Source organism: Gadus morhua, chromosome 17 (assembly GCF_902167405.1).
Source record: "Gadus morhua chromosome 17, gadMor3.0, whole genome shotgun sequence".
Taxonomy (NCBI): domain Eukaryota; kingdom Metazoa; phylum Chordata; class Actinopteri; order Gadiformes; family Gadidae; genus Gadus; species Gadus morhua.
This window is the reverse complement of record NC_044064.1, coordinates 12740949-12761890: the sequence shown is the minus strand read 5'-3', so window position 1 is coordinate 12761890 and position 20942 is coordinate 12740949. Positions and strand designations below refer to the sequence as shown.

At 41.2% G+C, this 20942-nt stretch overlaps 3 protein-coding genes across 8 annotated transcripts; 2 read left to right on the top strand and 1 right to left on the bottom strand.

Moving 5' to 3' along the window:
- Window positions 1-268: 268 nt before the first annotated feature.
- Window positions 269-7272, top strand: LOC115529821 (lymphocyte antigen 75-like). 5 transcript variants are annotated; one of them, XM_030338906.1, is made up of 7 exons: window positions 269-604; window positions 1098-1136; window positions 1376-1762; window positions 1870-2226; window positions 2541-2639; window positions 4905-5051; window positions 7188-7272. In XM_030338906.1, coding segments are annotated over exons 1-6 (1002 nt in total). In that variant the 5' UTR covers window positions 269-603; the 3' UTR covers window positions 5024-5051; window positions 7188-7272. The 5 variants fall into 5 exon arrangements, with proteins under 5 accessions (XP_030194766.1, XP_030194767.1, XP_030194764.1 ...); XM_030338907.1 differs by lacking the exon at window positions 7188-7272 and adding an exon at window positions 5162-5212; XM_030338902.1 differs by lacking the exon at window positions 7188-7272 and adding an exon at window positions 5162-7165 and having other exon boundaries at window positions 271-604; window positions 2541-2632.
- A 4359-nt stretch (window positions 7273-11631) lies between these two features.
- On the bottom strand, window positions 11632-13710 carry LOC115529044 (G2/mitotic-specific cyclin-B2). 2 transcript variants are annotated; one of them, XM_030337479.1, is made up of 8 exons: window positions 13607-13710; window positions 13346-13453; window positions 12995-13267; window positions 12751-12909; window positions 12431-12667; window positions 12104-12244; window positions 11927-12037; window positions 11632-11840 (listed from the first exon to the last, which is right to left on the bottom strand). In XM_030337479.1, exons 1-8 carry the CDS (start codon window positions 13637-13639, stop codon window positions 11733-11735), a joined length of 1170 nt encoding a protein of 389 aa, XP_030193339.1. In that variant the 5' UTR covers window positions 13640-13710; the 3' UTR covers window positions 11632-11732. The 2 variants fall into 2 exon arrangements, with proteins under 2 accessions (XP_030193339.1, XP_030193340.1); XM_030337480.1 differs by lacking the exon at window positions 13346-13453 and having other exon boundaries at window positions 13607-13659.
- An 825-nt stretch (window positions 13711-14535) lies between these two features.
- vbp1 (von Hippel-Lindau binding protein 1) lies at window positions 14536-20805 on the top strand. The gene is made up of 6 exons (XM_030337774.1): window positions 14536-14715; window positions 15260-15384; window positions 15977-16043; window positions 16322-16420; window positions 19364-19502; window positions 19850-20805. Exons 1-6 carry the CDS (start codon window positions 14635-14637, stop codon window positions 19921-19923), a joined length of 585 nt encoding a protein of 194 aa, XP_030193634.1. The 5' UTR covers window positions 14536-14634; the 3' UTR covers window positions 19924-20805.
- The last annotated feature ends 137 nt before the right edge of the window (window positions 20806-20942 follow it).

Genomic DNA, 20942 nt, shown 5'->3' with positions numbered 1-20942 from the left:
ATTATGTTCTGCTGAAATGGTTGGATTAGTTTGGATTTGAATATGCACATTTTTTAACCTCCTCTTTGTAATAATAATAATACCTTGGGATTTTTTATAGCGCCTTTAAAAATGCCCATGTTCGCTTAACAAAAAAGGGGAGAGGGGAAGGGGTAAAAGGACTTAGGGAAGAGGGTTCAAAGGACTTGTTTTTTAAACATGGGTAGGGATGGGGCAGAGCAGATGTGGAGTGGTAGGCTGTTCCAGAGTGTGGAAGCATTGGCAGAGAATGCCCTGTCTCCAAAGGTCCGCATTCTTGCGCAGAGAGCGTGACTGAGAGTGTACCGTAAAAATGTGTCGGTAGAAAAATATTCTTTTAGGCTATTCCAAGTTTGGTTACGGGCAAACCCATCCTCCTCCCTAGTCAAATTCATGTCGGAGACAGATGATACGGTGGGAGGGAGACCTTGAACCATGCGGTTTGAGACAAAGGAAGACTTTGCATGACTTCCAGTATAAGTATTGCCTGCATAAACAGAAAGAGAAGAGAGTGAGAGACCAAGACAGATTATTCCAAATGATCAAACAAATTTTACGGTTTGGGTCCTCTCCAGCTCACCGGCAAGTAGGTACTGGTAGATAATTGGCAAACACATTTATAGAGTGCATATGCGTGTCTCAGTCAGTGAATTATTTTTTCAACTGAATATTTGAGTTCTATATTGATTTTGTGGTCTTGTTCTTGTTTTATACCTTTTTTTAGGGAAATAATATTAGACTTTTCTTTGAAATCTTTATATCTTGGAGAACTCCCGAGGAGAGGAATAGGCTACTGGAAAAAATGTGATCGCTAAAAACATAAAGACTCTTAATTCTATTTCATTATATTCCAATGTGAGTATATATTTCAAATGTGTGCATTGTCATGTCCTATCACTCTTTTGTTTGCTTGTTTCTTGTTCTATGTTCATATAAAACACAAAATGAAATATATATATATAAAAAAGAAATGCATAAAAACTATGAACGAATGTTTGATATTGGCTTGTGTAATTGGTTCATATTTTTGATATAATCCTTCTTGATTATATCAAAAAAAAAAATCCTTTTTTTCACAGTGATTGAAGGGAGCATGATATACTTTCTGCTGTTTACAGGTCTGTGAGTGTTTACACTGTACGAAATAATGTAGGCCTATGATTAAATTTCACTTTTGTATGTCTAATCACCTGTTCTACCTGTGTTTGACATGTGTTTTACCTGTGTTCCTATTTTACTTGTGTTTGGCATGCATTTGTTTTAGTGGTTTCCCTGTATTTCACCGGTGGTCACCGTATTGTGCCGTGTGTTCTACCTGGTTGCCAGTGCGGTAACCTGTGTTCAACTGTGTTCCCAGGTGTCTGTTCAGCCCTTCATCAATACTATTTTGTCGATAAGAGCCTGACCTGGAGCGACGCCCAGAGCCACTGCAGGCAGTACGGTGGTGATCTGGCCACCGTACACGGCCCGGAGAACCAGACGAGGCTGGTGGAATTAGGTCGCAAGTACAACTCCCATCTCTGGATAGGGCTGTACGACGATGTCGAATCCTGGACATGGTCGCTGTCGGAGAACGCTAATTATAGCGGCGGGGAGGTGGAGCGCTGGAGCTGGCCCTGGAGGGGAGACGAGCCGATCAACGGTAGAGACAGGGAGGGATGCGTCAGAATGCACCTGGAAGCCTGGGACATAGTAGATTGCAATATTGGCCATTTCTTCTTTTGCTTCGACAACAACAAAAATGGTAAGGAGTAGTAGAAATCGTAAGATAATTACAACTAGCCACTGGAGAAGGCCAATAACACGTGTATTATTTAGTGAGTTGACTCTTTTCATTTTCCTTAATTGCAGACAATAGGCTCAGCGATTCAAGTTTCATCTACGTCCATTCAAGGAAGAGTTGGTGGGATGCACAGTCGTACTGCCGGGAACACCACACAGACCTGCCCAGCATAAGGAACATTGAGGAGAACAAATTGTTGCATGAAAGCCATAATAGCACTGTATGGAAGTGGATCGGACTGCACCGGAACCTTCGGAGTACGTGGTCGGATGGGAGCGACTCCTCGTATAGAAACTGGAAGCACAACACACCACCCAACCGCCCTGCCTGGACCGAGAATAACTGTACTTTGGCTTTAGCCAACTTTGCGTGGCAATGGGCCGATATACAATGTAACTCCAAGTTCAACTTCCTTTGCAACGGGGGTAAGATTTAATCTATTTTGTTTCAATAAAATAATCTGTATTTCTGTCTGGCATCTGTCTGTCTTTTTGACCTCACATGTCTGTTTGTGTGTCTTTCATGTGGACTGTTGTAGTCTGTTAGTCAAGACAAAAATGATACTAACATCACCTAAAACAAACCGTTACAACTCAGCAATTCCTATATTATCATTAAAATTGCTCTTTATATACAGCAGGCGTCACATAATATCACTATCCCAATAATAATATGCCCTAATATTGTAGCCCTTCTGTCTTGGTGATTGTTTAAATGCTCTACAACATTGTGCTTTCAGTTCCAGCCATGAAGAAGTCGTTCAGAATAAAGCTCAGCTCGGCAGACATCGACCCCAATGACCCTGAATTGAGCGAGGCGATCCTGAAACAGGTCAAAGGTCAACTAAATTACTGTTGGTAGGCTTAAGCCTAGTGAATGAAGATAAAGTTATATCAAAGTGCAGAGCATCAACTGGAAGTATTGTAGAATACAGTCCACATTCACTGTATACTTAGGTCTATGCTGTCTCAGACATTATGTAGTTTCAATAGACGCAGTCTGCCAGCCCAGACAAAATGTCGAAGTCATGACAATATCTTTCCCGGGATGCCTTGGAGCGGTCAATATCACAGGTCTATTTGAGAGAGAGACACATGCAATTTTCTTATAAGGTGAATTAAACACAATACAGGAAATTAAATAAAAAATATTTTGTTTTGGTCTTATTTCCGACCTACTTTCTCCAATTATGAGAATTTTCGCCAACTTTTTATGAAGCTTACTTTAAAATCTGAAATAATAACTATATTACTAAATGTATCTAAGTAAAAAAAGTAAAGTAAAATGTATAATTTCACTGACCACAGTGCCGTACATGGTTCAAAGAAAGGCATATAAAAGAACAAAGACCACTTTATATACCTACAGTCTATAGAAACATTAAAGTTGATTTAAAATAAGGACAGCACAGGAAAAACATAAAAATAGCAACATATCATAAAAGGGGAAGAATGGCCAAGGAAAAGAAGTGTGTTTGAGCCTAGATTAAAAAATGGTGACGGAAGGAACGTCTAATAAGATCAAAATGGCAATTTTTCTAGAAGGAGCAGGTCATTTGTTACTTTCAGCAAGGCTGTCTCAGTGCTGTGACGTGATTTACAATCCGATTGGAAGGGCTCCAAAATCTCTGCATGGTTTAAAAAGGGCAATAGTTGTGATAAAACCTAAAAAATAAAAGAAATTGAGATAGGGCGGTAGTTTTTTGGACATTTTGCATCCAGGTTGTGTTTTTTAAGCAGCTGAACAACCGCATGCTTGAAACTTGCTGGAACAAACCCCATGGTCAGGCAAGAGTTAAGAATGACCTGAATACTTTGGCCAATACTGTCAAAGGCATTTTCATTATTTGGGAGGGGACAGCATTGTTCTGTTCCCTCGGTTCCTCTAATGACACAGGTAGGAAATTGTCAAAAAGAGCTGAAGGCCTAGCACCTAAGTGATGCAGGGAAGTAACTGGTGATGAGGGGGTGAACGACTGCCTAATGTGATTGATTTTGTCAATAAAACATTTCAAAAAAGTCATGCATGTCGGTGGAAGCCTCGACTTGTGAGGGGGCTTGTGGATTAATGATTGAGTTTAAAGTGCTAAAAAGGATTTTGGGTCAATGAATGTGTTTGTTGATAGTATTGGAAAAGTGCCTATCTCTAGCTACTTCGGCTGCTGTTTGGAATGTTGGTAGTAAGTTCTTAAAAATCTGGAAAGAAACAGTGAGGTGATCTTTCCTCCACTTTCGCTCAGCTGTCCGACAGGCTCTCTCCTGAGAGAGCGGGTTGTGTCATCCAGCCATGGTTGAGATTTGATTTTGGGGCGTTTGAGCTTAAGGGGGGCAATCATTTAAATTGGTCTTTAAGAAGGTTGTCTCATATCTGGCTGTAGGTGAGTCTTGAAACTAAGAACTCTAGTGTTTAACATTACAATTGGCTAGTCCAATTACTGGTCATCTCTCGCATCGACTACTGCATCTCGCTCCTGGCTGGACTCCCTGCCGCTGCGATTAAACCTTACAGCGCATCCAGAATACGGCAGCGCGCCTCGTGTACAACCTACTGAACTTCACCCATGTGACCCCCCTCTTCCTGGTCCTCCACTGGCTCCCTGTAGTAGTTTGCATCAGATTCAAGATGTTGGTACTGGCATACAAGGCAGCCGATGGAACTGCCCCTGCCTACCTCCAAGCATTGGTAAAGCCCCACACCCCAGCTCGATCCCTCTGCTCAACTACCTCAGCTGGACGTCTGGTACCGCCATCAAGAGCTAGCAAAGGTCGATCAGCAAAGTCACAACTTCTCTCTGTTTTGGGACGCCCCCCCCCCCCCCCCCCCCCTGGGTCACTTCAAGTAAAAATTGAGGTAGTTATATCACTAGCCAGAAAGCAATCTGCAAACTGCAGCAGTGAAAGGGTTAATGTAGCGTGCATATCTAACATGATATGCTAATAACTTTATGGAGATATCCTCATGTAGCTGACTTCCTATTGTTAGCTTTGTTTGGATATAATTATAAAGCTCAACATTACAGTATATGGCAAACATATTTATATGTTTAGATTGCTAACTTTATATAACTAACATTCTGTAGATAACTTTGTCTGTCCTATTGCAGTTGCACGGGAAGCTGAAGGAGAAGATGGTGAACGAAGACCTCAATCTGACTTGGACGAAGGCCCCAGACGGAGAGATCTTCCACAACACCCGCAAAGACGAGAAACAACAACATCCTGAATTTGCAGATGCAAGATGTCCTCTAAAGGTTGATTAGCCTTGCTTTGAGGATATCAGTGTGTTAGCACCTTGTTCTAAGCAACCTCTTCAACTAACCCACTGGTTCCCACCCTGTTTTGCCCCATGACCTGACTTTAGGGTTGTTTTAACCATCATCGGCCCAAAATATCGATGTCCCAGGTAAGGGACCTGCACGTAGCCTAGCTTACTTGTGTCTATGAAGACAGGTCTTTTGGGACCTGTGTGAGACCACTACATTTTTATCATGAGTTTTGCAATATAAAATTATTGTATAACTCTTGCTTAAAAATCAGCAATGACCCCCGACCACATATGTGGCCCACACAAGTGGGGTCCCGACCCATAGGTTGGGAACCATTTAACTCCCTTTACTATACTATACTATGCTATACTACCCTATAATATACTATACTATACTACTTAGCATGGCGTTACGTAGGTCTGAAAACTAGAAATTACAGATAAAACTCCTGATACAGCTGACGCAGCTCTAGAATAGCCCAGTTTTATATTATTAATAAACAATGATATAGTGAGCTGGATTGGACCCAAACAATCAAATGTGTCCAATCTGATCATATGTAATAATCTCTCTCTGTCTCCACAATGTTTGATACTGGCAGCCATGCAAAGTCTTCCTTTGACTCAAACTGCACGTTCCAAGATACCCCTCCCTTCCTCCCCCTGTCTCGTCTGTCTCAGTGTTAGTTGGACTATGGAGGAGGACTTGGTATTGATTTGCCCGTAACCAAATTTCAAAACCTGATGCAAACAAAGATATTGGCCCGTACAGCCAAGAGGTTGAAATGGAATTCAAAATCCAATTCAATCCAATGAATATAGTTTAGTAGAACATTATTTAAGATACAATATATATTTTTATCCGTATATTCATGGTGAAGGATAGTGTAGGGGTTAGGGTGTTGGACTCTCATCTGAAGGGTTCTTGGTTCAACATCCACAGTTCTACTGAAGGACTCCTAGATCAAGATACTCCCCAACCTCTACCTCATGATATGTAACCGAATAAACTCACTGTAAGTGAATGTTTCATGTGATAGTAAATGTGTAGTTAATTATTTATAAAACAGATAGTACCGGTCCTTGATTCTGGTTGACATGTAGCAGTTCAAATGCTCTGTAAACATAGACCTGTGACCGCATAATAATTAATTTTAGATTGAATGCACAGCCAATCTTCAGGTAAGCTAGCCTGTGTTGCTCGGCAACCTTATGCTGTCTGAGGAACTATAAAGCTGTGCGGAAGAACAAGTCAGTTTTGTTTTCAATTATTGTTCACCTTTTATGTTGCTGTGCTTATTTGGTTAAATCTCACAAAGTAGTAACTGTTTTACTAGCCATTTAATAAAAGCAATAAACCTAGCGTGATCCATTGCCTTAATCAGTTTTTCAATATTAGATATTAATTATGACTGACATATCAATGATTTGAATTTAATGATTAGCTATTAGATGTTATTAATTTGTTAGCAAGTATAACAACTTTATAATATATTTTACTTATAATTGATTATATATAAGTGATTGGTGTCAATATTATTATTGATAGATATTAGTGATTCGTTATTAGACGTTAGTTGTTATTAAATATATATTAGATGTTAGTAATTCGATGTAAGTGGTAGTTCTTAGATGTTATTATTGATTAAATGTTACTTATCAATTATTATTGATTCAGAATAAGTTATTACTTAATAGTTATAAGTGATAAGTTATAAGATGCAAGTTATTATTGAGATACACGATTTTCATTTTAGTAATAACCTATTATCGATTGGACATGTGATTAGATATTAGATGTTCGCTTTTATAAAATGTTAGTTATTAGTAATAAGTTATTAATGATCAGACATAAGTAATAAGTCATTAGATATAAGTGCTAAGTTATTTTCGACTTGTTATTATTGATTATACATTAGTGATAGATATTAACGATTCTATGGTAGTTAATAGTTAGGAAATACAAGTTATCATCCATTGGATATTAGGTATAAGATGTTAGTTGGTTATTTAACATAGTTCCTGACCACTTACTCTCTTTAGAGGAAATGTATTGGTTATTTAGCTTTGCATGAACAAATTAAACAAATTAAACCTGTTTCCATGTGTTTTGCATTCTCAGAACCCTTCGGGAGCTAAATCAGCCATGGGCTCTCGGCCTGACGCAACTTCTACTATAAACAATACAGTCAAACAAGAGACCCCAGCCTGTTATGACACACCAGTTGTCATGACTAAACAATTTACATAGGTACAATAATGCCACATTTTCACAATAGTACATACTATTGTGTGCTTTTACAGTATCGTAGCCTGAATTTAGGTAGTTTTTCTGGCAGATGCTCTTATGCAAAGGGCCTTACAGTAAATACAGAGTAAATACAGAGACAGGTCATTAAGGAGCTGGTAGGGGTAAGGGGTCATCTTGTTCAGGATGACAACAGGTAGGCTGAGGTCATCGGTGATCAGACAGCTTAACCACATTTTCTTCAACTTCAAAGAATTGCTTAAAAAAATCGTTCATACTCCGCGTACCACTAGAGGGTGGTACGCGTACCACAGATTGAGAACGGCTGCAATGGAGGACATAAAGGAAAAAGATTTTGTTTTGGTCTTATTTCCTTCCTACTCTCTTCAATATTGTGAATTTTGACTGCAGTACCCCTTTTGAAAGATCAGTCTCGACTGTTACATATTGTATCATTCAGCAAAAAACAGCAAAAAACAAATGTTATTGTTTACAAACAGAAAGGGGTCCATAACTCAGAGAGGACTCATAGCAAACTTGTTATATAGCTAACTTTACGAAGCTAAAATCTAAAATTAATAACTTTATAGCACTATCCAACACATGTAAGTAGCTTTATGAAGGTAACAAACTATTCAAAGCTCAATAATATAAAGCATGCCTATTTATATCTTTATACAGCTTACTTTATATAACTAACATTCTGTAGATAACTTTGTCTGTCCTATTGCAGTTGCACGGGAAGCTGAAGGAGAAGATGGTGAACGAAGACCTCAATCTGACTTGGACGAAGGCCCCAGACGGAGAGATCTTCCACAACACCCGCAAAGACGAGACCACTACATTTTTATCATGAGTTTTGCAATATAAAATTATTGTATAACTCTTGCTTAAAAATCAGCAATGACCCCCGACCACATATGTGGCCCACACAAGTGGGGTCCCGACCCATAGGTTGGGAACCATTTAACTCCCTTTACTATACTATACTATGCTATACTACACTATAATATACTATACTATACTACTTAGCATGGCGTTACATAGGTCTGAAAACTAGAAATTACAGATAAAACTCCTGATACAGCTGACACAGCTCTAGAATAGCCCAGTTTTATATTATTAATAAACAATGATATAGTGAGCTGGATTTGACCCAAACAATCAAATGTGTCCAACCTGATCATATGTAATAATCTCTCTCTGTCTCCACAATGTTTGATACTGGCGGCCATGCAAAGTCTTCCTTTGACTCAAACTGCACGTTCCAAGATACCCCTCCCTTCCTCCCCCTGTCTCGTCTGTCTCAGCGTTAGTTGGACTATGGAGGAGGACTTGGTATTGATTTGCCCGTAACCAAATTTCAAAACCTGATGCAAAAAAAGATATTGGCCCGTACAGCCAAGAGGTTGAAATGGAATTCAAAATCCAATTCAATCCAATGAATAAAGTTTAGTAGAACATTATTTAAGATACAATATATATTTTTATCCGTATATTCATGGTGAAGGATAGTGTAGGGGTTAGGGTGTTGGACTCTCATCTGAAGGGTTCTTGGTTCAACATCCACAGTTCTACTGAAGGACTCCTAGATCAAGATACTCCCCAACCTCTACCTCATGATATGTAACCGAATAAACTCACTGTAAGTGAATGTTTCATGTGATAGTAAATGTGTAGTTAATTATTCATAAAACAGATAGTACCGGTCCTTGATTCTGGTTGACATGTAGTTCAAATGCTCTGTAAACATAGACCTGTGACCGCATAACAATTAATTTTAGATTGAATGCACAGCCACTCTTCAGGTAAGCTAGCCTGTGTTGCTCGGCAACCTTATGCTGTCTGAGGAACTATAAAGCTGTGCGGAAGAACAAGTCTGTTTTGTTTTCAATTATTGTTCACCTTTTATGTTGCTGTGCTTATTTGGTTAAATCTCACAAAGTAGTAACTGTTTTACTAGCCATTTAATAAAAGCAATAAACCAACCGTGATCCATTGCCTTAATCAGTTTTTCAATATTAGATATTAATTATTACTGACATATCCTTGATTTGAATTTAGTGATTAGCTATTCGATGTTATTAATTTATTAGCAAGTATAACAACTTTATTATATATTTTACTTATAATTAAAAAAAAAAATTAGTAATTCGATATAAGTGGTAGTTCTTAGATGTTATTATTGATTAAATGTTACTTATCAATTATTATTGATTCAGAATAAGTTATTACTTAATAGTTATAAGTGATAAGTTATAAGATGCAAGTTATTGTTGAGATATACGATTTTCATTTTAGTAATAACCTTTTATTGATTCGACATGTGATTAGATATTAGATGTTCGCTTTTATACAATGTTAGTTATTAGTAATAATTTATTATTGATCAGACATAAGTTATAAGTCATTTGATATAAGTGCTAAGTCATTTTCGACTTGTTATTATTGATTATACATTAGTGATAGATATGAATGATTCTATATTAGTTAATAGTTAGGAAATACCAGTCATCATCCATTGGATATTAGGTATAAGATGTTAGTTGGTTATTTAACATAGTTCCTGACCACTTACTCTCTTTAGAGGAAATTATTGGTCATTTAGCTTTGCATGAACACAAATTAAACCTGTTTCCATGTGTTTTGCATTCTCAGAACCCTTCGGGATCTAAATCAGCCATGGGCTCTCGGTCCGACACAACTTTAAACAATACAGTCAAACAAAAGATCCCAGCCTGTTATGACACATCAGTTGTCATGACTAAACAATTTACATAGGTACAATAATGCCACATTTTCAGACAGATGCTCTTATGCAAAGGGCCTTACAGTAAATACAGAGTAAATACAGAGACAGGTCATTAAGGAGCTGGTAGGGGTAAGGGGTCATCTTGTTCAGGGATGACAACAGGTAGACTGAGGTCATCGGTGATCAGACAGCCTAACCACCCTCCTGCCTCTCTGATACATAACTAATATATCTGTATATGATGCTCAATTATGTTCTGCTGAAATGGTTGGATTAAGTTCACCTTTGGATTTGAATCTGCAAATGTTTTCAACGCCTTGTTTTACCTTGCAAATGTATAGATAGGAACGTATTTGTATATATACTCCAAGTTTGGTTATGGGCAAATCAAAGCTGAACGCGAGTCACACTAATTCTCCTCCGCAGTCACACTGATGTCGTCGACAGATGATACGAGGGGAGGGGGGGAAGGGGTACATTATTTATTAATTGTTTGAGTATGAACGCAAGGCTTTCCACAGTGCCTCAGGGGGATGTCCTGAATGGCCCGTCAAGTTATAGATGTATTGGTTCTCTGATGCAGACTTGTGATTATTGCATAATAGCGAGTTGTTTTGTTACCATGCACATGATTTGCAATAATTATCGAGTTAAACTTAAATGGGGACCATTGACTTTAAATATATTCTGCTTCATTAGCAAACTCATGAAAAATGATACTAGGATGCTTATAACATTTTGTATTCCCATGTTAATGTGTGCGAGCAGATAGGCAGCGAAAAAGATAAATTAAGTCGAAACATATTATGGCTTGCTTTGCAATCACACTAAGAAACATAACCGTGTGCCTTGTTCTGCAACCACACTTATTGGCTACCAGGTAGCATGTCATGGAATTAATTAACATAGGGACTAAAGTAATGTAAGAATGACTGCAGTTGCCACAGTTTAATAGCTTATGGAAACATTGTTTCTGGGGTATGCAGAGGAATATGGGGATGCAGATGATTGAAATTGATGCTTTAGCAACGTTGATATTTAGAATTGTAATCTTTTTTACATTGCACCCCTGAATTCAATAAAGACGTTTCAAAATATGCTCCCCAAATTCTTACATTGTACATTTAGTGCAGTGGAGTGAAATGTGATTATGTAGTTTAAGCATAGATTGATAGAGGCAATTGGTCTAAAGATCATTTACACTAGCAAGAACAAGGTAGCATTTTTGGCTAGGATAGCAGGAGACGATAGACTGCCATCGATCATCAAAATCTGACGAGAGCATACATTGGCAGAACACCGTTCCCACAGTGTGCTTGCCAAGAGACGGCGGATGGTTAAGCTAATAACGATGACTTGCAGTGAACTCACTGCTTTTGACACTCTTGTCCTCATCTCTCAATTCCGCATCATGTCAGAAATGGTCATGCTCTGTATTAAATGAGCGAGTTCAGTTGTAGCAGTAAAGCAACGGCAAATACAACACTGAATGATATTACATGAGGTAACTCCTTAGTATGTCATGTCAAGCCCTTTAATATACCAAAAAATAAATAGAGAAAAATAATCGTTTTTTGAAAACATTTATTCAAAGTCAACCCATCCCCAAAGTAGTTAAATAAAGTGCCGCTAAAAGTTCATCTGTATTTAAAAAAATAAAAAGACAATCAGTGATTTAGCAAAGGAGCAGCCATAGCCATAAGGGCTGATGACTTAAGGTGAGGGGTCAGGCTGATCTTCATTAACTTGCTGCTTGAGTACTTGGTCTTGACAGCCTGTTGGAAGGGAAATAAACTCAGCATCAACAGTGATCTAGAGTCTTCCACAACATGCTTCTTATTACATCGCCTGCTTTTCTGACCTGAAACTTTGTTTTGCCTCCATTGACGGTCACTACATTCTTCGCCATGTGCTGCATGATCGGCTTCAGGTGGCCCACGTCATAGGTAGCGTAGTGGTGCTGCGTGGGCGACTGCAGGAAAAACACGAGCTTTAGAACTGTAGATTCCGGGGAACTAGAATGAACCATTGATCATACCCATGGAAGGTCCTCCAGCAGGAGCTGAGAGAGGCACAGGGAAGCAGCGGCGATCTCGGAGGGCCGGTAGTGCACCATGGCGAAATCCACCAGGGTCAGCTCCATAAGATACTTGGCAAGGGTATGCTTCTCCACATTGGACTGAAACAAAATGGCCGGTGACATTGTTTCCACTCTGTTGTGGTGGCAAGCCGTCATTGAGCCCATGCCTTTTATAAACCACATTTAAGTGATGGTCCACTTGGTATGCTGAATAACTAACCAGACTAGTAGACATGCTAATTCACAATATGCCTGGTAATGAATTCTTCATCCACCCCAACTTACATTTGCTGCCTTTGAGGCTCTCCTGAGAAAGTGTAAAGGCAGAGGACGTCCAAGGTTGAAGTCGAGGCCCCTGAGAATCATCTGCTCCATTAGTAGAATCTGGCCCTTGGTGAAGGCATTGTCAGTGATGTATGCAAAGTCTGCCACCTCAGGACTGTACATCTCCTCATACTTTGAAGCCACCAACATGGCCGTCACGCCTACAAGCTGGAGTTTCTTGCGCGACACAGGCTGAACCTGCAAGTGCCAAGGAAGGGAGAGGCATCTAGTAGACCAAGGGCAACCACAGCACTGACAACATAAGACCCCACTACACCCACCTGTAGAAAACGATCCAGAATAGCAACTGTGAGATACAGAGTCTCTTGCAGCAGCTGGAACCTAGAGTGAACCTGGATCAGCCAGTCGACTAGGAGGGCCCTCATCCTTTCATTGATTTCATAGCCTTGCATGTAATTGGGTCGTACACTTTGTTTTTGCTATAGGAGAGGAAGCTGGTATGAATAATACAGAGCCAAGGGATGACAAAAAAAGGGAATACATTCATCTGGAAGTGTTATTTACCTCAAGAGCCATGAGATAGGCATAAATGTCCTTCACATATTCAGCACACAAATGTGGCATCTCCACATCCTGGTCATCGATATCTTCAACAGCAAGGATGGCATGCGAGAACGCCTCGCAGAGTTCCTCTTCCTCCATGGAGATGTCGCCCACCTCCTCAGGAAGGAAGGGCAGGGGGCTTTCTGGGGCATGAAATGGCTGTACTACTGCCACACACTTCTGATGGATCTTCTGGTTCAGGGCTGGTTTGGCGCTATATTTGAGTGGTATACCCTGGTATTCGTTTTGACCACAGATTAGAAAAAAGTGAAATCATAATGGAAGCAAAACAGGGACATTTAGTGGCATTACCTTTGTGTTTACAGCTACACTGGGAACGTTAGTTAGCTCTCCAAGCGCTGCTCGCCTTGTTCCGCCAGTGGCTTTACCCATTTTTGTAGATTTTCCTACAACAGCCACCTGTAGAATATCAATCCTTCATTGTAAACAGGGTTCTCGAGAAGACTTAATCACCCGTACCCTACGTGTTAAATTAACTATCCAGAATTAGTCTAACTTTTCTGTGTCAAGAGAGGACCTAGACTACTTCAAATTACATGAACAAATACTTACGGATACGGACGCACACAATCCCAGCGAAGACATTCTTTACTATTGACTCGTATGCAATGCTGTTGCCCCCGATTGAAAACGAAGTGCTCCCACCATTCATGAAGGGCGCGTTCTGCTCTCATTGGTTGGCGCTGAGCTGAGCGCACGTGTGTAATTGGTTCTCGGTGGATGAATGATAAGTGAATGACAATGATTTCTTTCCGCTGTATTTTTTTTACGCATCGATTTTTAACACACAAGTAGTTTTTAGGAATTACACTTTAGTCAAACAATTAAAAAGAAAACATAAATCATGTAAGTCAAACACAGGTAAGCGGAGGGGCGAACACACACGTGCGTCTCATTACTATGATCATGGGCACTAGCATTCCTACAGACCATGCCTAAAGATCGATAATTATCGATTAGTTTGCCATTGCTCCTGTGTTGAGCCAGGTAAATATGGCAAAGTTACATGGGCTTAATAGGAACACTTAACCTACAACTGCGTGTCATGGAATAAGTACTTATTATTTAAGCACTTTCATTTAATTTAAGCGTTTTCGTCGGAGAATCATGGTCATCTTCATCAGCTTATGTGGGCAGGATGTCCCCTTATAACGACGAAAACTCATGTTATAACATGAATGACACAGAATGACTGTAGTCTCTTTATTTGATTGTAATACATACATTGCACATACTGCACCCCTGCAATCATCAATATAGATGCTATAATACAGTATCGACATATGTTCCCAGTATTCTAACAGTGTGAGTGAGTAGTGTATTTGTATTCATCTATGCGTCTAAAGCGTGGACCTATAAAGAAAGCCTAACCTCTGTTCTACGTCTAAAGGTCTGCCAGGCTACTGATCCATACTCAAGTCCAGCTGGTGGCAGTAATGCCACATGGAGCCTTTTGGTCTTAGTAGAAGAAGTAGCGGCAGTGCCCTAACTCGCCTCTAGGGAGGCCCTGGAGCAGCACTCGCCGACACACCCCAACCTTAACGTTAGGGTAGACTTGAGGTAGTGGTTTTGTTTCCAACATGGCGGCGACCATAGATGACAGCAATGCAGTGCAAGCAACCAAGAAAAAGCACCTCGGCATCCCTGAAGCAATCTTTGTGGTGCGTAAACCATGATATGCTTAGTTAAAAAACAATAGCGTTTGTCGTCTATAAGTTCCCTATTGGCGGGGCGGGGGTGGTTGCTCCGTGGCTAGCCCAGCATGCTAACATGCTACCAGGCGTTCTGGGTGCTGGATCGCAGCCGGCGTCTCGCTGCCATGTTCAAGTATGGTTATGTGTACTCGTTGATATACATGGCTGTAACCTAGTCGGTTACCTAGTATAACTAGAAGCCGACAGTGGGTGAGTATGACAGATATCCAGCTGTTTAGAGTTTTCCTGACAGCGGATTTCTTGTTCCCTTGGACGGCTTCCAGAAAGCCAGTACAACGCGCCCCAAACCGCACCGTTCGCTCGCTTTATTTAGCAACGGCGCACCGCCGAAAGAAGAGCACTTACTTCACCTCATTTTGTATTTGAACCATTAGGCAATGACATTATTGTTGTACTTTTGTAGAATACACGTTAATGTGAGACAAGGGAATGGTTTCCTGGTTGCTGAATAAGGTTTATGTTTGCATTGGTTTTGTCGTGCGCTTTTCAGGAGGACGTGGAGTCGTTTATGAAGCTGCCGGAAAACGAGTCTGCAGACGCAGTGCTGAGGAAACTAGACGAGCAGTACCAGAAATACAAGTACATGGAAGTAAACCTGGCGCAGAAGAAACTCCGGTAAATGCTCACTCGTTCAAGTTACGTTCTCAAGTAATGGCTGTTGGCAATATTCCCCCCTTCTTTCCTTCTTATGGTTCTACATTGTTTCCTCGAGTGCCGAAAGTGTAAAATATCAACTTTCGCTATCTAATAGGGTGAACTATTGTCCCAATGTCCAGTCTCTAGACAAAGAATAATCGATAATAAACCTGTACTATTTTAACAAGGTATTATATATTGCAAGCATATTAAGTCATTCTAAAATTGCCTCTTTGCGCTTCCATCCAAACCTTTTTATTACCCTTTCTAATTAGGCTTATATGATATGAAGAACGAATAATGACGAATGTAGCTCCACATACTCCTGCATTCCGATGCATTTCAGACACAAGAACGCACAATTTATCGATCTTATGTTCTGTTGGTCACCGTAAATTACTTTTAATTAGTTTATCAGAGTCTGGGTCCGTTCTGCCTCTAGTCATCCATGAGCACGGTGTCGCTTGGATGAAAGCATCTGCTAAAAGACTAGACACAGTCTAAGAATATGACCGGTGACCGACCGACTCTCATTCTTGCTGGACTGGGTTTGTTTTTGCTCCTTTCTCAGGCTGAAGAGCCAAATCCCTCAGATCAAGCAGACTCTAGAGATCCTACGGCACATGCAGAAGAAGAAGGTAAACCTTCATTATATCACCATGCATATCGCAGACCATAGGCAGGCTAGGGGAACTCGTATTAAGGTTAGAAGACCTCATAAAGTGACGTTTTTATGCCATGGGACCTTTTTAATGGCACATTTTCATCATTAAACTGAAATGTGGGAGGGTTTGGCAAAGGATTATTACAGTATTTGAATCACAGAAGTACTCCAGGTGTAATATATATGGTGTGTGGTTGGAATGACTTGGGGATGTCACATGACTGTACCACCACTCTGCTTCTATTCTTTCAGGAGACGACGGAACCCATGCAGACCCATTTCCTATTGGCTGATAACGTTTACTGCAAGGCATCTGTCCCGCCCACCGATAAAGTCTGCCTGTGGCTAGGGGTGAGTATTCATCCACCTGTATTAAAAAATAAGTGTCTTAGCAAATGAACGCAGTCCTGAAATGCAAATAATTACGGATGTCTGGTCTTGGTGGGTAAATGTATCAAAAAACTAGTTTGGACTTTTATTTTCTTAACCACCGAACCACGAAAGGTTAAGAAAACCAAAGTTTTACCAGACTTGGTGAATAAACTGCCGAAACGTATCCCAACATTGCCCCGTTGGGCAGTACAGTCTCCTGGGACACGACACAAACCAGCCGACTAAGCATGTTTATTTTCTGATTACAGGACACTTCAGAGTGGGTTATTCCACTTAGGGCTGTGCAATATATAGAATATACCCGATATATCTCCGAAATAGCTGTGTGCGATACATACAATTATTATTTCGCAAATATCAAGTATTTTACGGTCATCTGGGTTTTTTCAAGCGGCAGTTGAGACTTTGTTTCGTGTTGAAAACATTCTCCGGTGGCTTTCTCCCTCACGCAGTAAAGTGAGTGAGGGGTAAAAAAACACTTGCGTCACACATTCACCAACCTTCCCACGCGACATCAAGGTGCGGAAGGGAGGGAACTACTTTTCAAGTTTCTTACAGTTTGCAGCACCGGCCGGCTCAGTGTAGCACAGTGTATCCTAACCAATTCAATCGACAATTGAAACATGGAAGCGGACGAACTGCTGGTTCCTAAAATAACTAATAAGCGATCAGAGATCTGGCAGTTTTTTGGATATTGCGAGGAGGACGTGGAGCAAAACACACCAATGCTTATAACGTCTTGTCTGATCTGATGTCGTCATGGTTACCAGCTGCACGCTCCGTAACAGTTACACACACAATCGGAATACAAGGTGCTCCCTCGTATTATGCTACTTCTCTAGCTTTAACTTGGAAAACATCGTTGTTTACCCTACTTCAAGCAACCATAAAGAGTTAACTGGGACGTGTCTGCGTGGTTTGTTGAGGAGAGGAGTTATCTATCTGTCGACCCCGGCAAGGCGCTGGGGGTAGAGGGAAGCACCCCTACAATTCCTAAATAAATAAATTCAATGGGCTAAAAAATATCAAACACATTGTATGAAAATTAGTTTATAATAACATAATGGCCTATAAAGAAAATGCTGCCTAAATTAGTTATTTGTGTAAAATATTTTTAGATGATTCAGCCTAAATGTTTACAAGCCTAATAATCTCTCTCGCTCCCCCCTGCAGGGATTGTAGTGAAAACAGTAAAGGGTTTTCAAAATATCGAGATATATATCCTGAAATGGAGAAAATGTATCGGATATACATTTTTTCCCATATCGCACAGCCCTAATTCCACTTCTAAAATAGAAGTGATAGAAGTGTCACTGACCATCATTTAGAGAACGAGAGTGGACATTTATTTTCTTAACGGCAGTAAAATACTAGGTTTCACCAATCTTTTCCTGGCAGTTTATGAACATTCCACTCTGCTCCGAAGCTTTCTTCACCTGACCAGCCAATCGAAGATTTCCGATTGGCTGTTAAGCTTCTCCAACACTGATAGGTTAACGTCATGGTGTGATTGTGCGGATGCTTTGAGCAAGTTCAGGGTGGCTGTTGATTCTGATGTTCACGTACATCAACGTTCCCCTACACTTTAACTGTCACTTGCGGCTATTTCGCAAGAATGAAATAACTTGATAACACTTATATATATTACCCTGTCCACGCACATGTATTCTGCCTGAGTCACGTCCGATCGATTCTCAACGGGTATAGTGGTGAAGAAAACTACCGTAATTTTCGGACTATAAGCCCCCCCCCTTTTTTTTTTTTACAATTTTTCGATTCTGCGGCTTATACAACGGTGCGGCTAATCTATGGATTTTCACAGCTAACGGCCTCTAGGGGACCTCCTAAAGCTATGGATTTTACAGGTTACAGTCCACCAACTTTAACTCTATGGGCTCTATGACCGGTCTGCGCCCCCCCCACCTTTAAGCGGCGGGCTCCAGTGGGGCTTATATATGTACACCTCATTCAATTTAGCTGCTGGTCTCCTTACAGGTCTCCCAAAACAAACTCTGAGGAAGCTTCAGCTTGTTCAGAATGCTGCTGCTAGAGTTCTAACAAAATCCAAAAGATTTGATCATATTACACCCATTCTGAAATCGTTACATTGGCTTCCTGTAAGTCAGAGAATTGATTTTAAAATCATGTTGCTTACCTATAAATCCCCACATGGTTTAGGCCCAAAATATTTAACTGATATGCTTCCACTACATCAGCCTTTTAGACCAGTAAGAAGCTCCGAGACCAATCTGTTAATTATCCCCAGAGTAAACACAAAACATGGGAAAGCAGGATTTAGTTACTATGCAACAAATAGCTGGAATAAACTCCCAGAGGATTTAAGACTTGCCCCAACTCTGAGCACCTTTAAAACAAGACTGAAGACTTTTATGTTTGCTATAGCTTTCTGCTAAATAACTTTGCCTTTATTTTCTATTTTAATACTAAAATGCCTTTTTAACTTTCTATTTTTTGCATATGTTTTTCTTTTACTTACCTATTATTTTATTTAATTGTATGACACTGTTTATATGTGAAGCACTTTGAGTCTGCCTTGTGTATGAAAAGTGTTATATAAATAAAGTTGCCTTGCCTTGCTGCGGCTTATAGTGCGGAAAATATGGTACTCCAAACATACGGCTGATCCTACGCTGATGTCATCAATCTGCGTCTCTTGTTATCGTATTTATTGAGAGACCCCCCCCCCCCCCTCCTCCTCGTGGCGGTTATATGATACTATGCCTTTCATAAGCTGAAATTTAAATGTATTGTTCTGATTGTTGGATTCATAGTGCACTGATTTTGAACTGTTAAAAGGTGGGCGATCTTGCAATGTTATTGGCCAGAGTATTGACCGACGCTGTGGTGTACCTTCCCACGTCATGCCCCGGTCGCGCCCAGGCTAACGTCATGCTGGAGTACGACATCGACGAGGCCCAGGCCCTGCTCGAGAAGAACCTGTCCACGGCGTCTCGCAACCTGGACTCCCTGGAGGACGACCTGGACTTCCTGCGCGACCAGTTCACCACCACCGAAGTCAGTATCCTTCCGCCGTCGGCCCGGCGGCTGGCCGTGAGCTAGTCCCAATGGCGGGCCGAGACGATCCCTTTTTGTCGTGGTTCGCTCGCAGTGCAGAATATCGCCACATTCTTATTCTAGGGAGGGTTAGGAGAGCGTCGCGCTCAAGGATGCCCACAGGTAAGGCTGGGGACTTGGGGGAGAGTCGAGTCTTGGAGCAGGCAGCTCTTAACCCTTAGAGCAGCGGGTAGTAAAGCCCTCCCCCCTGCAACCACTATAAAATAAAACGATAACTGTGTGTATAAAGCTGTTAATAACTGAAGCTGTATAGCTGTGGTTGTGGTGTTCCTTCACCCAGTTCTCCCCCAGACATGGCGCGCGTCTACAACTGGGACGTGAAGAGGAGGAGCAAAGAGAACCAGCGCAAGGCAGTGGAGTCCTAATCACGAGCCCCTCCCCCTCCCCCCCATCGCCCGCTCCTTGGCGCAAACAGAATGCTCCTTTATGTATGTACCCGGCGGGTTGGGCCCGCATGAAAGGCACGCTCGAAACCGTCATCCCAGCCCTAAGGCCCCCCCGAGGTGTGTTTGACCTGAGCCCAGTGGTCGGCCAATCAGAAACGTCCGCCCACGTGTTCTCGCGTTGCGTCTCAAACGTGCCCTCCATCCGGACCCTTCTCTGGCTCCCCCCCCCACTGTCAGCGTGTTTCTGTTAATTTGTTACTTTTTAAAAGTATTTTTTCAAGTAAAAAAACTTAACGAAAACAAAAGCACCGGTGCCGTTTTTTTTGTATTGATTTCCTCATTATTTATCTTTCGGTATCCATTTGATCCGTCGTCTGGTTTACAGGGGGTACGGAGGATGTTGAGACGGAAATGGATATGCTCTGTCGGTCAGCGTAATTTCAAGCCACAGCCAATAAGGTCGTCCCTCTTTTTTTTCCTTAACATCTTACTAGAATCCTAGACAAGCTTGGAACACTTGGCAGCACGTAGCAGGTTACCATGGCTACGGGAACCGGTATGTGATGTAACCAAACCGGGCTGTTCCTCACCGGCTTTGCCTCTTTGCATACCGCTCGTTAAGGATTTGTTCCCATTTTTGTAGCCGTCTTAAACACTGTGTGTGTGTGCGTGCGTGCGCGCCTGGCTCCTATGTTTTAGCCCACCTCTCCGTTGGTCTCCTCCATGCCTCCCTCCCTCCGTCCGTCCTCCTTCTCCTCTGCTACTGCGACCGCTGTTGTCTCTGTATTTATTTGCCTGCTACTGTACGCATTTCAAAGTAAACAAAGACCACGTTGTCTAAGGAAAGAGATCGACACTCCACCATTTGGCTCTGTGTGTTCTTTCATGTCTGGGTTCCCCTGTCTCAAACTGCCCCGTTTATATACGTCAATCTTCAGCCCTGGGACGCAGGTGACATTAAGGACAGTTGAAATTCCTCTATTTCCTTTCCTATTCTT